Here is a 19,763-nt window from a genome sequence, read left to right on the forward strand (position 1 = left end):
AATGTAACACTTTCCTACCTTCACTCCAAGTGCTGTCATTGGAAATATTTGAGGATGAGTTGTTCAGGTACTGTGTTGTACATATCAAAAATTATGCAGATTATTATGAAAACTCTGGCTGCTTTCCAGATAAGGACTAAACTGTTCATTTTTAGAGTTAACAATTGGTTTCTTGTTAATAAAATGCTTCTTTTTTTAATTTTTAAAACAAAGACTAGGTTAAAAACCATCTTATCAGGTATTGCCTTCTAGTGGACATTTGGTGAAACTACAATTGACTGACTTGACAAATTGGCCTACTTTTTTTTTTTTAATCAGCTAATTTAGACCTATATGGGACAATATGTCAAACAAGTAGATGTGACTTGACATAGCTAGTGTCATTCCTACTTATTTTTCCAAAATACAATCAAACTAAAATCAAGATATCACATAATTGAGGGCTGGGGATATAGCCTAGTGGCAAGAGTGCCTGCCTCGGATACACGAGGCCCTAGGTTCGATTCCCCAGCACCACATATACAGAAAACGGCCAGAAGCGGCGCTGTGGCTCAAGTGGCAGAGTGCTAGCCTTGAGCGGGAAGAAGCCAGGGACGGTGCTCGGGCCCTGAGTCCAAGGCCCAGGACTGGCCAAAAAAAAAAAAGAAAAAAAAAAAAAAGATATCACATAATTGAGATACCTGACCATGAATATTTTTGTTTTTCACCCAGAAATAAGATTTCTTATGTCAAAAGTACTTTCATTGTAATACACTGCCCGTTTTTGTTTTTTTTTTAACTGTTTTTTTTCTATGTAACCTCTGTCTCAGTAGAGGATCTCTGAATGTTGGGATTACAGGTTTGGACTACCATACTCAGTAGTTGTTTCTTAAGTCACAGAAGCCATCTTTCCTTTAGAGAATACCATAATATGAATATGGTATTTGCAAATCCTTTGGTGATTTTGAAGACTTTCATCCCTACCCTTTGTCTTACTATGTTTTTCTGTTGTTGTTATTATCTTTTGTTGGTTGTGGGGCTTGAACTCAGGGTCTGAGCTCTTTTTGCTCAAGGCTAGTGCTATACCGCTTTGACCCATAATTCCACTCTTGGTTTTCTTGAGTGGTTAATTGGAGGTTAGAGTGTTACAGGGATTTTTCTGCCCAGGCTGGCTTCGAACTGCAATCCTCAGATCTCAGCCTCCCGAGTAGCTAGGGTTGCAGGCATGAGCCACTGGTGCCTGGCTCCATGGTTTCTTATTTAATGAATTAATTCTTAATTGTATTCAGTACTCTATATTGGCTATCATAATAGCCACTGGCCTTATAGTATAGTTGGAACAAAAGATAGAATTCAGTAGATAATTGTAATGGTGATGAACTGCTTAAAGAGCAGTGTCTATAAACGGTGCCAGTAGGAATGTGTGAGTGAGAAGTGACTGACAGAGGGGGCTAGGCCAGTTTTGGTTGAAGGTCAGGAATGTTTTGGAATGGTTATCAGTGGGGTAAAGTGGTTGTTTAGTTTTTTCAGGCTATAGCAACCTAGGGAGTCTAGTCAAGGCCAATACCTGGTGAGTTTGGCCCTCCAAACTCAGTATGTTATATATGAAGAAGCATTACAGGCTTACTCTAGTAGCTTAAGTCTTTTTTTTTTTTTTTTGGCCAGTCCTGGGGCTTGGACTCAGGGCCTGAGCACTGTCCCTGGCTTCTTTTTGCTCAAGGCTAGCACTCTGCCACTTGAGCCACAGAGCCACTTCTGGTCATTTCTATATATGTGGTGCTGAGGAATCGAACCCAGGACTTCATGTATACAAGGCATGTGTTCTTGCAACTAGGCTATATTCCCAGCCCGTAGCTTAAGTCTTGTGAAGTATGCCAGGGCACCAGTTAAGGAGGAAGCAGTAATAATAGCACTGGGGAGATTTTCTGTTGGAATTGACAGAACTTATGTGATTGTAACTAACATGAGAGGAAGAATGTGTTCTCCACTATAAGTGAGGATGGATGGTTGGTGCCACTGATAGGAAAGAGAGGGGATTGTGATCTCCTGACAATCACAGAGGTCAGATTTTCTCGTGTTTGAGATATTGGAGCCGTCAATAAGTCACCTTACTTTTGCTGGCCTTCACAAGGTGATTGGGATTGAGTTAGTAGTTCCCATGTCCCAGCAAATGGAAAGAGAGAGACTGCTTGTAGAAAGAAGTGATAGGGTCAGTTTCAGAAATTCCAGTGTTTGAAGAGAGTGAGAAAGTTGCTAAAGTAAGCTGAGGTTCAAGGAGAGATGGAGGAGGACAATGAGGGGACTCTGTTTCCTGGAACACAGAGGGGGAAATGTTGCAGGAAGGACCCATGGCTCTGAGCTCTGCTAGAAGGTTCCACTAGTTCTTGGAGAGGAGAGAGTACTGGTAGTCATAGCAAGAACAAGTGTTATGAGTGGCAGGTGTCTTCTTAACTTCACTTAATTTTTTTTTCAAGTAAAAAGATGGATTTATTGGGGAAGTAAAAAGTATACTGACCGGCCAGGTTCATGGCCTAGACTTGGGAGCTGGAACTGGAACCGCAACCATAAAAAGCAGGCTGGCCAGCCAGGGCTGCAGCGCAGGCTCAGGAGCTGGGACCACGCGCTGGGCCACACTCAGGGTTGGGTTATAAAGGCAAACACCACACAGTCAAGCCTGCCACACGCAGGTGGCCAATGAGGCTACAACACTTACAGAGCATGCCAGGTCACACGCAGGTGGCCAGTGGGGTTACAGTCTGTCTCACTTCACTTAAAATTTTGAGTCTGCATATTCTACTATAAGAGTCATTTTCTCCCATTACATTAGTGTTCTAGAACATGTGTTCCCTTTAATAGTCACAGTGAGGAGCTTTCAAGAACTTTTGTGTCCTTTTGCTGTATTTAATTCGCCCCGTTTGTCACTTTAGGTTTCTCTTATTACCAGCCTCTTCTAGCGTTCAAGTCTCTGGTAGCCCATGGTTTATATCAGCACTCACATCTTCATTTATACAATGAAAGTCTAGGGCTGGAAATATGGCCTACTGGTACAGTACTCACCTAGCATGCATGAAGCCCTGGGTTCGATTCCTCAGCACCACATATATAGAAGAAGCCAAAAGTGGTGCTGTGGCTCAAGTGGTAGAGTGCTAGCCTTGAGCAAAAAGAAGTGAGGGAAAGTGCTCAGGCTCTGAGTTCAAGGCCCAGAACTGGCAAAAAACCAAACAAAACAATGAAAGTCTTGACTGCAAGATCAATTCACAGTTTTATTGTCTACTATGTAGAAAATGTGTTAAAGTACTAGAAAAATACTCAAATCAAGAACATTAGTTTTCGTTTTCAGTGCTTAGAGATTATGTAATTCTACCTTCTTGGCATGCTTCACCAAAATTTCAAAGACTAGTATGGCATTATGGTATGGTTAGAAAAAAAATCCTATGAGTGCTATCTCTGAGCAGGGCTTATAGTGAGTTCAAGTGAATCTAAACAGGGCACCATTGCTTTTCTGATTCTTAAATGTGCACCTTAGAAAGAAGCAGCACAAAACCCTAGAAGAAAACCCTAGACACACAAACCCTAGGGCATTTCTGATTATTTGTATTCTGTAATTTAGCTTTATGGTTTCTTCCCACTTGCTTTTGTATTTTTGCCCTCAGAAAAGAAAGATACAGAGTTGATGCCCAGTTTTTAATGGTAGATTAATTACAAGGATTCCTTGTATAAAGCTGTCAGAATTAAGTAAAGGGTATTGCTTTGAAGGACATGGTAACAAAATTTTTTGTATATACTTTGAAGGATGGCAAAAAATGACCCCAGTTTAAAAAAATTAATGCACAAAATTAACAGGACAGGTTAAAAGTAATAAACTTACCTAGGTAGTTGATATAAGACAGAAAACATTCTAAGACAATAGAATGCTAGCTATATGCTACTGTCTGATCTTGCTTTTCCTGCACGTTTCATGGAATGCAGTGAGAAATAAATAAGAAACTATTTCTAGTAATTAATATGTGTGACATATTAGAGTGGAAAAGTGTGTGACAATCTAGAACTTATGAATGTGCTAAAAGGATCACATTACATGGAGAGGATCAAGGAAAACATTTCCTTGGCTCTGTTTTCTTTAGATGGAGAGCCTGAGTTTAATCAGACCTATTTTCCAACACTTGTTTGCCTGTGGGAAGGCTAATGGTCCAAATAGTACTTTACTGAAAACATTGTCTTTCAAAAGTAGCCTGTAGCTTATCCTTATATCATAAGCTGTCTGAATTCCACTTTTTAAAACATGTCTACATTGATGGCATAGTTTATTTTTTTATGATGTAGATACTCAACTTCTCCAGACTCCATTTTTTAAATCATCCACTGTCCTTGGTGGATTCTCAAGCAGAGGGACCATGGCAATATGTATGTTTCATGCTACATAGAACTCTAGTCTATATCTCTTTAAAGTCCTAAGTTCTTTATGTTATAGCCTTCCCTCAAAGTGGCAGTGGAAAATACAAGGACCGTGGTGGATCCTTCTAGAATACGTATACCCAAAACATGTGAGGAATATGTTCTTATTATCTCCCATTGCTTTCTCCCTTTTTGAACTTGAATTTCTTTTGTATACATCCTGATGGATTTAATTTTTAAATAATACAAGTTTCTTAAACTGTTGAAATGGATCATAATGAGGATGTTAGGTCAGATAATTATGTTTTATTTATTTTTTCCTGTAGGAATGCTGTCTCTGCAATTTGAGAGGTGGTGCTCTGAAGCAAACTGAGAACAATAAGTAAGTAGTGTGTTAATTGTGTTGAGTTTGAGCTTTTCTTTCTCCTCTCTAGAACTTGTACAGGATGTTTTGCTTTACCTTTACCTCATTGCACATGTTTCAAAGCTTTGCTATGTAGAGCTCAGGTTGTGATTCTGTGCTTCAGAGACCCCTGTTGCCAGCACCTGAGAGAGCATTCTAGCCTTGCTTTTGCTCCATTCTGAAAAATATGCCCTTCTGTACTAACAGAGACTTAAAAGTGAAGTAGCCCATATCGTTCCAGTACCATTAGAATGCCAGGGTTTAGAGATGAATTATGTTACTGTAATGAATTAAAAAATATGTGAAAGCCATGAGGCTGTTACGTTCTGTTACATTAAATCAGCCACAGTGTTAACAGCAAGACAAAGCCATTTGCCTTTAGTAACTGGAATGCCAGATCCAGTCCCAAGATGTGTTTCTTTTGACATGAGCACAATTTTACCAATTTTATCCAAAGTTTAAAAATAGAGATAGTTTTACATAAATCTATAGATTTTTTTTACTTTAAGTTGGAAAAATAATTGTGCATCTCCATTTGGGATAAAACTTTGTCTTGGTTGGGGCTGGGGATATGGCCTAGTGGCAAGAGTGCTTGCCTCTTATACATGAGGCCCTGGGTTTGATTCCTCAGCACCACATATACAGAAAATGGCCAGAAGTGGCGCTGTGGCTCAAGTGGCAGAGTGCTAGCCTTGAGCAAAAAAGAAGCCAGGGACAGTGCTCAGGCCCTGAGTTCACGGCCTAGGACTGGCCAAAAAAAAAACACACAAAAAAAAAACCAAAAAAACACACACACAAAAAACTTTGTCTTGGTGGGGCAGGCAGTCCACAGTTCATTATTATTTCCCAGTGTGTACCTAATTGGTTACATCTTCTCTGGTCTCATAGGCACTAGAGTTGGGACTCCTGGTATAGTGGAATGATAGAGTTAACATAATTATGTTCATGTCCATTTTTCTGATTGCTTAGAAGAAAGTGTAGTGACATTTATCATTCCTGTATTCATTAAGTTTAAGAAACCAGAGTGCTTCCTACATAGGGAAAATCTTTCACAGACCCAGGCAGTATGGTCAGCACTGTATTAGAGTCCTTGCTAGTTGTTGGTTATTTCACAGCCTGTGTTCATGCTGGCTGTGATGGTTTCGGTGGTTCCTCTAACATGAAAAGAAATGGTGCTTTTTCTAGAGCATGCCAGGTTTTGTTGAAATGTAGACGAATGACTTGATATACCTGACACTTGTCCAAAGGACGGGTTTGGTAGATTTTCCTGATCTCTTCAAACTTCACAAGTGTTTATTTACAAGTATAGCAGTTCTGAGACATTGCATAGATTTAGTAGTAAAGTCCTTGCTTTTCAGACCAGTTCAGAATGTGAAAATTTTAAGTAGGAGACCTGGGAACACTGAGATTTCATTTCTCTTTGTCTCTAGATTCATATGTTTATAATTTGAGTTGTCATGAGAAATAATTTAATTGAAAAGAGTCAGTATTAATTCTTCTAGGAAAGGTGCTAATTTACTTAATATATTATTTTCTTCATTATATACTTCATATATTATTTGAAAAGGTAATATGCAGTAGCCAGTTTATAGTTTTTGATTGCTTGAACTGTTTTTTTCTTTTTGCCACATGTCTTTTAGTTTAAGTACATTAGGCACACACACGTTAGCATTAAATGAAGCAGGAAACCCATATTTTAGTATTCTGCATATTGAATATAGTAAAATACTATGAATGGAGTGCTGTTCTTCCCTTAGTTTTTCATGTCATAATGTCAGGCAGGGATGGTGCTGAATCCCTCCTGGTGTCATCTAGGAGGCTTAAAATTCAGAGTTGGTTTGTGATCGATTTGGGCTTTGGGCTCTTTCTCACCTGTGTGATTTTCATTTTGAAGTTGCCATCATCAACAGGTTGAAGTATGGAGGTATGTAAGTTTAGGGAACTTTTGTTCATGTGAATGTCTCCTTTCCTGTAGGTGGGCCCATGTCATGTGTGCTGTTGCCGTCCCAGAAGTTCGATTCACTAATGTCCCAGAAAGGACACAAATAGATGTAGGCAGAATACCTTTACAGAGGTTAAAATTGGTGAGTGGCACAGCTTCTTCTTCTTCTTTTTAAAAAAAATCTTATAAATTAGTGTTAATTTCAAGTTCTGAATTTTTCTATTAATGCACACATTCCCAAGATAATTTTTCCTTAGCTTCATTTTATTCCCATCTTTATTTTCTTTGTGCCTAAATTTTTTTTTTGCAAATTATTTTCCTGTTATTTTGTAATTTCACAAACTATTGAAGGCAAGGATTAACATATTTCCTGGATTAATGGGAATTTTCAAACAATAAGATATTGAATGAAAGTTGTCAGTAATAGACTGAACTCTCCTCACTCTTTAAATTATTGAAGTGTTTTTCTCTCTTACCTCTCTTTGGTTATTCATGACTTAGCAAAAATGTATTCAGTCTAAATCATCTCTTTGGAACAGACTTATAGAAAAATACAAAAGCTTTCATTATTAGTAAGGGATTTCATTATTACCTAGGAACAAGTCACTTCATACTCCAAACTCTCTGGCTGGTTATCTTCAACCCTTCTCACTGGTTTCCCTAACTAAGAGTATTTTTCATTGAAAGTATAGGCCTTTGATTTCTTTAACATTGAGGCAACTTTGTAGTTTTAGTCAATTGTAAATCATTGATGTTAGGCTGTTTTATTACATATTTAGTGGAAGCGTTCCCTGAAGTTAAAACCGCATGACCTTAACATATTAGAGCATGTCTTGCTGTGCTCTAAATCTTTGCTGTTTTTAACTCAAGGTCTTTCTACCATAGAGCATTCCAAATACTATGACCAAAACACTTTCTTCCTGACTGTTGCTTGTTTTCTTTCAACTCTTTTCCACATGGGAAGCTGGATATCTTCTTTATGGGCCTCTCTTTTAGAAATTTAGCCTACATCTTGTTATCACAGAGGGGTAAGTGATCACTATAATTTCCCATCATTGCATCATCAAAAGTTTCATGTCAAGAGAATATGTGTGACCTTTTCCACAGTATTGGGGTTGCTCTTGACTTAGCTGAGTGCTGGGATTGGGATACTTAGGATGTACTCAGGATGTAGTAGTTGAATATTTGGAAAGTAATGTGGAAATGAACAGTTCAAATGGTTTCCTATGTGATTGTGAAGGGAGGTGAGAAAGGAGTGTAATTCTTCATCTCCTGGACTTCTATAGGAAACAAACAAATAATAAAATCATCAGATCCCTCAAGAGACAAATAAAATATTTTCAAGAATTAGGACTATAAGGCAGGATCTGATTAAATTACCACATTATTAAAGAATTAAATATTTACTGAAACAAATATTAACGAAGGTACCACATTTTAGTTTTTATTCCTGAATATAAAAGTAGATTTTATTTGCAAAGCTTCAAGTAATATATTTTAAAATCATACTTGATTCTCTCTTTGAATGCTGTGCACTGCCTATAAGGCGTGGCCTGACTCCTGAGGCTGGCTGTATCCTTGCTGATCTAGTGAATGCTTCCATAATGACTGAATGTTACACCAGTCCTGTTCCCACAACAGGAAAGGACAGCAGTAGTTTCCTGCCCATTTAGGGTGATGCATCTAGACATCTGATGAAAGCATTGGAAAATCTGTGCTTCATTTTGATTATGAATACAACATATTCTTTGTTCAATGCTTTCCCTCTTTAAGTGATTGACATCTCAAAAAGAAATGTGTCCTGACTGAATTTAATTAGATCATCTGAAGTGTATTCAAGTGACAGTACAGACATGCTGATGCCTGTGACACATATTTAGATGAAAATATCAGGCCATACTCCAGGCATTTTTTTTGTTTTCTTTCTTATCTGATTTTATACTAACATTTTTTTTTTTTGAGGGGAAAGGGGACAGTATTTGTCAAAATGCCCACAGTGGTTCTTCAGTGGAGTTCTATAAGGAGAAAGTTCATTTTAGAAGGGAACATAATCACTCTAACATCACCTGGGTAATAGGGTTTAAATCTCAGTCTTTACCAGTAAGAATCCCATAGTGATCAGATTTAGGCTTGCTATGATAACATTTACCAATGGTCTTGTGTGAGAGGTAAATGTGGCTTCCCAGGGAAGTGGATGCCCTGTCATAAATATTGGATTGAATGTGGGTTTCTTTTTTTTTTTTTTGGCCAGTCCTGGGCCTTGGACTCAGGGCCTGAGCACCTTCCCTGGCTTCTTCCCGCTCAAGGCCAGCACTCTGCCACCTGAGCCACAGCGCCCCTTCTGGCCGTTTTCCATATATGTGGTGCTAGGGAATCGAACCGAGAGCTTCATGTGTAGGAGGCAAGCACTCTTGCCACTAGGCCATATTCCCAGCCCCGAATGTGGGTTTCTTAACACGAGGACTACTGCAGCATGTTGGAGTGATCTGCTCCCTCAAACGAAGGCTCTCCTTTTTGTATCCCACAAATAGTCACTGTGAGCATTTGGACAAAGACCAATCCAATAATGTCCATGAATGTAATATCCATGAAAAAATAACTGATCTTTGGCTTCATGTTTTCTAACATTTGAACTTCAGTAATCTAAAAGTGTATGGCCAGGGTGTGGTGTGGTGGCATATTCTCAAATCTTAACATTTAGATGATTGAAATTAAAGAAATGTTACTATTGCCAGTTTAGTCCAGTGAACTCTCTGTCATGTGCATCATAGGATTCTAATACCGCTGACCAGACCCCAATAAGTATCTTTTGGAATGCAAAATTGCTCCCATCTGAGCTGACTCGTCAGCAGGAGTCTCTCACAACATAATAGCTTACAACATAAACTTCTGTCTACACCAAGACAGAGAATATCTATTGGAAATTGAAAAAAAAAAACCCAGAAATTCTTCAGTGGCTTTAAAAAATAAATCTAGACAATTTTGGATAAATTTTTTGATAGTCTTACATGTCAATAAAGTCTTGGGGTTGGACAACAGATGTACAGTAAGTACCATTAAATAAGTACAACAATTTTATACTTTAACTTGCCTGTTCTTTGTTGAAATCCAACAACTGATTGTTATCAAATCCAATTTTAAAGATTGATATTCTATGTATACACATAGTAGGCACTTTGTAAATATTTAGACAATGAATAGAAGGCAGATTGTCATTCCTTATTTATGCTTCTGGTTTAAAATGATCATGATTGGAGGAGCTTGATCAGATACTAGCAAATGGTTTGCACTTTTTTTTTGCATTTTCTCCTTTCAACATAATGGAAGTTCATTCACCCATACCTGTATGGTGCACTAAACAAAGCATTCCATTACTTACTTGCATCTTGGAGGAAATGGGATTTTATTCTAGGTCCTGGTAGTACTTCAGAGAGCCCATGAAACACTTGTCTATTGGTAGAATCTTGGATCTTCATCTTGATCTTGGAACCTCCAGTCACAGGAGTGCAATAGTTGGTTCTTCAGGGTGAGTGAGAACAGTCTTAATATTCAATATACATATATGAAAATGGAGCCAAGTAATTTGAGATTATATGGGTTGTAAGAGAGGAGGAGAAAATGAAAAATCAGTCAAGATTCATTGTACTTATAAACTGACACATTGAACTGAAACCCCTTTGTACAACTATTCAAAGACAATTAAAACATGTAATAAAACAAAAATTAAGTTGGTCCTTCCAGAAGCAACAGTGAATGCATCAGTCTTTGCAGATTCCACAAGGTGGTGCTGCTGCATCAGTTTTTCTTCATGTTGTGCTTCAACTACCAATCCTTGTCCTTCCTTATCAGAGCCCCACCCACACTTACAAAGGGGGTGTGGGGAAGGGAGAGAGAGGGAACATGTGTGTTGTACACAGGGGTAGTTTAGGCCAAATTATGCAATCAAGGCCTCAAAAGTACCCCTTGTGACACAGTCATTGCTGAATCCAAACAGTTATCAGTTTGCCATTTTGCCCTTTAAAAGAGCTTCTTTCCCTTGAGGTAAGTTAGTGGTTTTCTGTATACCTAGTGCAAAACACTAGTAACACCTAGTAACTGCAAAGAGGCTTGAAGAATGACTTATGTTGCTTGCACCATTGACACATCTGTAATCTTACCTAAGTCGTCTTAGAATGGTCATGTCCGAAAAGGAGAACCATTTTTCTTTTCTGTCAGTTTAAATATTATTCTGACTTTAAATCCACATTTTGTGTTACTTAGTGTTTTTCTTAATCTGTTAGTTTTAAATGAATTCATTTGCTTCTGAAGGATTTTTCCATATGGGACAAGCCATACTGTGACAATTTTCTCTGTGTGCAGAAGATCCTTTTCTGCTTAGCCAGAGAATGTCAAAGCATTGCATGTTGCAGGATAAAGAATGAAGAGGAAACTGAGGACGTGTTTATCCCCCTCCCCCAGGACAACCAGACTACACGAACTGCCTGCAAAGAATTAGGAATTTATTCAGACTCATTTCACTTTCTTCTTCTGTCTTGTCCAGTTTTCTCTGCTAGAGTCATTGGGTGGCTATAGTCATACCTGAATCTATGGAAGAGGAACAAAATGGTATAAAAATGAAAAAACAAAACTGGAAAAAGATTTTAAATACATCTTACATTAGAATGAGACATCTTGTTTTTATAGTAGGAAAAATAATGCCTGTAAAAATAGAATAATTTGGGACTTGATTTTAGAGGGACGAATGATATTTTATGATATCACAAAGAAATACAGCACAGCCATTTGGCCAGGAAGCCACTTACCATTGAAATATTTAAAGCGGACTAAAATTTAGGGGAAGCACATTTTGAAAACTTAAAGACTTAGAAAATTATAGATTTGAGGTATTTGTTACATAAATACCACAGATGTTTATGATATGCATTCATCACTTCTTGCAGATTGACTTAATTTAAAAATTTGTGGAATTTTTCTAAATAAAACAGCACAGGGGGCTGGTTATCAGAAATCTCAAAGTTGGTAGTGGGGGTACAACCACAGGAAGGGAATACAAGAGAAACAAAACTAGACAAAACAATCAAACTAAAAAAAATACAGACAAGAAAAAATACAAAAGGTATGGTTTCACATGGCATGTTGATAATAATTACAACAGTGGCATGACTTGGATTTTGTTTATACGGGTATTAGAAGTGGGAAACAATAGGGAATATCAAAGTTGAAAGACAAAGGACAAAAAGACAAACCATTCCAAAAGCAATACTTACAAAACCATTTGGTGCAAATCAAATGCCCAATTCTTGGTGGGAGAGGAAAAGGGGGATAGGGGAGGGGGGAAATGAGGGAGGAGGTAACAAGTTGAGCAAGAAATGTACTCACTGCCTTACATATGAATCTGTAGCCCTTCTGTACCACATTTTGACAATAAAGAAAAAAGTATATATAAAAAAAGAAATCTCAAAGTTACTGTGAACTCTAAATACAGTTATTACTTTTAAGCTTGTTATTCGGTTGGCAAATAAAGTTTTTAAGTAGGGTTATAACAGTACTTCAGTATTAAATTGTGCATTTCAATACAGGTGATGTCTATTTTGAGCGCTGCCATTGCAAGACACACTTGGCATTGTTCATTGGGCAGGAATGCACTTCTTTTCTCAGTGGTCTAACACGAAGTCTTTAGTTTCTGTGTCTGTAGACATTCCTATGATTTTTACATTTGAAATCCTGTTTCTGTAACTAAATAGAGGGAGAAATGAATTTTAGAATAGCTGAAGTTGCCTCTGGGCATCCAATGACCTCCTATTCCCTATTTGACAAGTGAACCAAGCCAGGCACAAGTGTTCTCTGAGTGAAGAACATTATTTTGAAAAGGAATTTACACTGCATTGATGACTGAGCTACAAGCCATTCAGTATCTGGCAGAGACCATGCTATTCTGCTTAGAAGCCTCTATACACTTTAAAATTTGTACCTTAAGGCAAATAATAGTGAACCTGAAAGCCAAAGATTATAGTTTTGAAAGGTACATCAATTCTGAAAATAGAGTGGTTTCACTGTGGTATTCCATCAGAATAGTTGAATCAGGGAGAAAAATACAATCAGGCTTCCTATTTCTTAGATAAAAGCATATGTTCTCTTGCAAACTGACTAATGTTATCAGATGTAGTGAATACTAAAAATAGAATTACTGAGAGAGGGAGAGGGAAAACGAGAAAGAGAGAGGAGACCAAGAGATGCAGTAAGCCTCTCAGGCTGTAAGATCACTTAGTTTTATTCAGTTAATGTTACAGCAGTGTTATCAAGCAAATTCCTTGTCTAAAGGAATCCATGTTGTATTTCACAGGACCTTTCTTAATGCATTTTGGAAATGTAAACATGGATTAATTTTAATCATGTTAAAGCAAAAAATAGTAATGTAATATGAAGGCAGTAAAATAGTCTTGCTCCACATTAACTTGTGTACATAGGCATTTGCATAATTCAGTTATTTTTAAGGACAGAGAAATGCTAAGAAAATAGAAAACATTGACAATGATAAGCAAATGAATTATTTAAAGACAGAGAAGAAGAGAAACTACAGGACACGGTGTTGGCTGTGCTAGGCTGATCACTGACATAGGACTTATGGCTTGCTTAGTTAGATTCAGGCTTTGTAAATTATCAAGCATGATGTGGTTTCAAAAAGAAATAGAGAATGGATGCTGTAGTTCACATGATTGTGGTATATAGCATCCTATTTAATAAAGTATAAAATTTTACATTATCATTAGCATAATATTCTTCATGATTTAAACATATACATGTTTCCAACTTTATACCACTTTAAAATACGTGCCCTGTTTTAAAAAAAAGTACATTAGTAGTTGTATAGTACTTAACTGTCAGAATGATTTGCTACAGGGTACTAGATCCTATTGCAAACTGTCAAATTTGTATATTGCTGTAATACCAAACCATAAAATCTTTTGAGTAAAATGGAAAATGTCAGATGGGCATGACTACAAATAATCTACTTTCTGAAGGCTGTAGATGTCTATAGGAGAAAATGTGTAAATGCATGAAATGTTATCTTGTTACTATGGATTTTTCTTTATCTGTTGAGAGGAGAACTGTGAGGCAAAAGGAAATTGATTGGAACCTTCAGTTTTCAGTTTTGAACTCATTTTTCCTGAGGACTAATTTTAAAAACATTGTTAGATAGATAAGTAGAACTTCAAATAGTTTATGATTAAAAAGTATTATGAGAGTAATCTTAGTTTTTTAGCTTGAATTGCTAAATGCTTCACTTATTTTCATCTTGTCTGTGCGAGTCATGATTACACAGATCTTTTAATTGAGTGAGTGAGCTGAGGTCAGGGTTCTGGAGGCAGAGTCACCCCTTCATTCGAACTCTGACTGGGTCAATCTCAACAAACAGCTGCCAAGCAGAGGCAGCTGAGGGATGGCACTGAACAGCCAGTTGAGTTTTGTTTGGTCAACAGCATCTGAAAGCAGAGCAGTTAAGTTTTTGAAAAGTAAGCACCAGGAAATGGGTTCTTACAATGAGGTGAAGGGGAGAGGTGTAGACAAATGAAGAGAAGAGATGGGAGGATGCAATCAAGAGTTTAATATATGTATTACAAAATTAAGACAGTAAGAAAAGGGTGGACCAGGAGGTGGACCAGGTGAGAATGTTGGAAGGACTTTGATCACGATGCATTGTATTAAAAAACTGCTTTGTTAAATGGCAACTCTTTTATGTAACTACGTAAAGATACCTAAAAAAGAAAAGAATGAAATATTTTTAAAAAGGAAAGAGTTAATCATAAAACTAGGATTCATTTTTTCACTGGAAAGAGAGGCTGAGTAATGACCTTCATTTTTGTTTGTTCAGTGTTTTAGTATTAATTGGGTTACCCATTCATCAAAAGGTTGGTTTCATAATTCAATAATGAATGTTGTGAAGTACCTTTTTCTTGGGGTGGTACCAGTCCTGGGGCTTGAATCAGGCCTGGGAGCTATCTTTTGTTCAAGGCTAGCCCTCTACAACTTGAGGCAGTTTCACTTCCAGCCTTTTCTGAGTAGTTTATTGGTGATCAGAATCTCATGGACTTTCCTGGCTGGGCTGGCTTCAAACTGTGATCCTCAGACCTTAGCCTCCTGAGTAGCTACAGTGACTGGCATGAGCCACCAGTGAGTACCTGGTTATAAAATACTTTTTATAGAAAGTGAGGAACTTTTAATATTTGCAGTTAACATGATTTAATATAACTCTGCAGTGTATTTTAGGCACAATTGCATAATTCAGTGATATCGTTATATCACTTGAGCCCATGGTTATATACAGGTACCAGCACAGTTTTTAGTTGCAATGGATTGGATTTATTGATCTCCATATCAAAGGTTTTCTGCGTCTGAATTGCCCTTTAGATAAGTAATTATAGGAAGCCTCTTGTTAGTTTGATTGGGCTTGCAGGTTCTGAGGTAAGCTGTGTGAGTCCTGTAGCTTCTACTTAAGACAACCATGACCACGTAGATCTACCCCTCTGAATCTCCTCTGTAGTGGGTGATGTTGAAAGAAGGAAAGAAAAAGTGTAATAAAAAGGTCTAGGATATAGTGAGAGTTGTATTATGTATTGTCACACTGATTTTTTTTCTTTTTCTTTATTTTTGCCAGTCCTGGGGCTTGAACTCAGGGCCTGAGCACTGTCCCTGGCTTCTTTTTGGTCAAGGCTAGCACTCTGCCACTTCAGCCACAGTGCCACTTCTGGCCTTTTCTATATATGTGGTGCTGAGGAATCGAACCCAGGGCTTCATGTATACGAGGCAGGCACTCTTGCCACTATGCCATATTCCCAGCCACTGATTTTTTTTTCTCGTTAATATCCTCAATACTGGTAAGGATTTAACTATTTAAGCCTTTGGGGTGCTTATAGCTACAGGAATTTTCTTTTGAATGAAATCTCATTAATCAAGAGTATTCTGTCATTTCTATGAGAGGATGACATAGAGAGACTTTGCTACTTACTACTCATGCCTGGGATTTTACTATCTTGCTTTCCAGTTATTGTTACAAATGTTAAGATCACGATTTTCTAAAACAGCAATCCAAAGTAATACAGCCATTGCATCTTTTAGAATACAGGCATTGCATATAGAAAAATGATTGGCTCATGATGTTTATGCTTAACACCAGCCTGTGGCCTTGCTTCCATCCTTCTACATGGTGGTGGCAGCTCCAGGTTTTCAGTAGTTTGGGGCCTGGCAATGATTGTGATTCCTACTAACTGTGCTTCATCTATTTCTTGCCTTGTTCTCTGCCCTCTTACAGAGGAAATGTATTGAACAACTTCTCAGGAGGGATCCTTTCAAAGTTAAGGATTCTGCTTTGGTAATCTGACCATTGCTTGGTGATAAATTAGATTAGAATAGACTAGAGGTTCTCAAGTGTGCTTTAAAGGCCTCATTTTCACATCCTTCTGAGGTGTTTAATTTCATATTAATGATTGCAGATGCCAAAGCCAGTTTTGAAAGCTAGTGATGTGTTGGTAAATATTTTACACATAGCTGTCTAGAAGAGAAAAAAGTCCCATTTGTCACAATTATGGATTTCATTCGTGGAAATACCCTCACCTTGCCCAATTTCAGACTACCATTGTGATGTCAGCCAGCTCTCAGAATTTGATTATTTTATAATAAGCTCTCAGGGCCTTGTGCAAGCATGGTCCAGCACACTGTTAAAAAATGGCTGACACTTTGTCACAAATCAAAGGGTGGCACCAAATGGCACTAGTAGTCATTATATTTTTCAGTGTCACACACTTGAGAAAAAAAAAAGGAAGAAAAAATACTTTTAGCTAGGATGGTCCTTGATGAAGTTGTGACATTATTAGAGATTGCTTTTTGACTCTAGCAGCCTTTAATAAAGAAGAGAGACAGAAAAAGTTTTAATGAATGACCGACAATTGTCATTAAAACTTTTCTAAAAAATAGTAACAGTATTTGTTACTTAGGAATTTAGCTATTTATGTGGAAGTTATAACTGGGAAAACCCTTTTTCTATCACTGTCATCTTGACAGTTTCCCAATACTTAAAGGGGGAGAAGATTGATCAGATCAGTGACAGTATTAATGCAATGTCTCTTTGGACATTTTGCAACGAAATGTGCCAATATTTGGATGATCTGTATAGTTCAGTGAAGCAATATATGCATTTCATATGATGAATGCATGATATGACCATGTTTTAAAGTAAAACAAACTTACTAGTAATGGCTTTATATTTCACAGCACCCTTAAGGACAGGGATTCTGTTTGGGTATTGTTTTTGTTGTTTTTTAACTTTTTTTTTTTAAGGCCAGTCCTGGGTCTTGAATTCAGGGCCTGGGCACTATCCCTAAGGTTCTTTTGCTCAAGTCTAACACTCTACCACTTGAGCAAGCACCACTTCTGGCTTTTTCTGTGTATGTGGTACCAAGCATCAAACCCAGGGCATCGTGCATACTAGGTAAGCACTCTACCACTAGGCCAAACTTCTGGCCCTTTCACGAGACTCTGGGCGCTGGTGCCTCACGCCTGTCATCCTAGTTACTCTGGACGTTGAGCACTGAGGACTGCAGTTCAAAGCCAGATTGGTCAGGAAGGTCCATGAGATTCTTATCTCCAGTTTTAACCACCAGAAAACTGCAAGAAGTGCTGTGGCTCAAAGTGGTAGATACTAGCCTTGAGTGAAAAGCTCAGGGACAACACCTAAGTCCTGAGTTCAAGTCCTAGGACTGGAAAAAATAAGAAAATTTATAATTGTTTAAATTTGGGTGGATGCTGTAAAGCATTAGATGGGAGACAGAGAGTGAAGCCAGAGAGTCCTGGCATATACTCCTGGGCAATTCTTCTGTTGTATTCTGATTACAGAGTTCCTCTGGAGTGATGGAGGCACAGGGCTAGGGGAAAACACATACTACATACACTTTAGTTGGGAGCCTTGAAGACCATCTGGATTTGGCTTATATGCTAGGATGCTAGAACCTTCTGCTCCCAGATAGATACATTGCTCTTTTACAGAGTGCTAGAGATTGACAGGAACCAGAGATAAGTGATGTTCTGCTAGTAGGCACAGTGAACAATGGACTGCTCTTTCTATGGATTTCAATTTGGTTTGTGATAATTATGTCTTTTATTGCATATGTCTTCTGGAGTATAGTAAACTGCGACAGTATCAGCTCTAGAAGTTTCATTTATGTTGTCAGAACAAAAGGAATAAGTTGAACATAAAATTGAATTAGTATGATGTACAAAACATAAGCAAGAAGACTTGTGGAATTGAACCCCCCTTTGTACATCTACTTAAGATACATGTTTTTGTTTTTTAAAATCAAAAAGTATTAGCAAGAAGGATGTCTAGTCTTCCCATGAAAGATAAATGTCCCCTACAAAGACACTGTCACAGACTACAATGGATGTTAGCAAAGGGTTTTTCTCAAACGCACAGAAAATATTCAGAATCCTGTTTAGTTTTAATTCCAGTTTTAACTTTACAGTGATCTTTCAGAAATGTATTGGTTTCTGTCCTTATTTTCTAAGACTTTATTAGCATACATTAATTACACAAGAAGGATTTTACTGTAACATTTCCAGATGTGTACACTGTACCTAAAAACCTTATACTGTCATTGTAGCTAACCCCCTCTCACTTTTTCCAACAATTTCAATAGATTTGATTGTTCTGTTTCATGTATCTCTATCAAATACTTGAAGCATATTCAGTCTTGTTTACTCATCTCCTTATTTTTCTGTCTGATAAAAATTTTAAATTTAGGGGCTTTTTTTCTGTTAGGAACAGAAAGTATATTTCTTCTGTATATAGAAATAAAAGCTTTTACTTTATGTGGGGAAAATCAAGTTAAGGGATAACTTATCATTACAGGAATATGTGTAAGGTTAATTAAAACTTTGTTTTTTCCGTAGAACCATCTATCTGTTGCCTAAAATTAATTTTAAAAAGTCATCAATTTTTAATAGTTTTTGCTTTGGTCAAAGCAAAAATATATTGCCATGAATTTTTTTTTTTTTTTTTTTTTTTTTTTTTACTAAATAGCAGACGTTTTTCAGCAAAAAGAATCATGACATCCTGGCAAAGGTATAATTTTAATAGACTAATGAGCTTTCTGACCACAGCAGACTGAACCTCATCTGATTTTTACAATGATGAATTGACTGTGTCAAAAATTGCCATCTAGTCTGGTGAAATATTTTACTATGAAAGTTTAATTCTCATTTTTTATTTATGAAAGTAGTGGTACTGTCATGACAGCTTATAATATGCTGCCCATTTGGTATGATTTATTTCAATGAGTGTCACTTGTTGATGTGTTTAGTGATTGTTGACCCATAGTTAATTCTAAAAACCCTTAAGTGCTATGAAATGTAATAATTCAGCCACTGTAGTGAACGGGAGGACGTAGGACAAACAGCAATCCACAGGTCTTTTCAGTTGTCTTTTTCTTAGCTTTCATGATGTCATGATTTTATACTTTACAGTTGTCACATTGGGGCAGTAGTGACACAACATTGTTATGTCACCTTGTTCTACTAAGAAGCTTGTGTTGTAACAGTTGAGGATTCCAGCGTCATTATCTGAAAGATTTATTGGAAAAATATGGATTAAGCACTGTTTCTTTCATTGAACTGTTGTTTTTTTTTCTCTCTCAATGGCCACTTATGGAGCTGAATAGTATGTAGTGTTCCAGTACAGGAGGCATGAGAGAGACCCTTCTCTCTGGGGGCTATGTTCCCCCAGATTTAGCTAAGGCTTCCAAGGATGTCACTTGTTCTGCAATGCTAGGGATTGAATGCAGGGCCTTATGCATATTAGGCACAAAGCACTCTATCATTGAGTTACATCCCTAGCCCTCTAGCTCTTCAGTGTTTTACTGTGTAGTTTGTGCTAGCCATGAGATTGATATTTGATAAAGCACTTTGTTACTGAGGCAGAATAAGCATTTGTGTTTCCTAATGTCAGGATGTTATGTAGTATAGATAATTTCTAACAAATAAGATGATCAGCCA

General features: G+C 37.4%; 1 protein-coding gene across 3 annotated transcripts in view; it reads left to right on the forward strand.

Annotated features, from left to right (window-relative positions):
- Nucleotides 1-19,763, forward strand: part of Kdm4c (lysine demethylase 4C) — a 314,587-nt gene that overhangs the window by 200,492 nt on the left and 94,332 nt on the right. For all 3 annotated transcript variants that reach the window (XM_048347291.1, XM_048347179.1, XM_048347255.1), the window contains 2 exons: nt 4,701-4,756; nt 6,753-6,861. In XM_048347291.1, the coding sequence (XP_048203248.1) occupies nt 4,701-4,756; nt 6,753-6,861 (165 nt within the window). The remainder of the gene's footprint in view (nt 1-4,700; nt 4,757-6,752; nt 6,862-19,763) is intronic.

This window comes from Perognathus longimembris, chromosome 1 (genome assembly GCF_023159225.1).
Source record: "Perognathus longimembris pacificus isolate PPM17 chromosome 1, ASM2315922v1, whole genome shotgun sequence".
In the NCBI taxonomy this organism is placed as follows: Eukaryota; Metazoa; Chordata; class Mammalia; order Rodentia; family Heteromyidae; genus Perognathus; species Perognathus longimembris.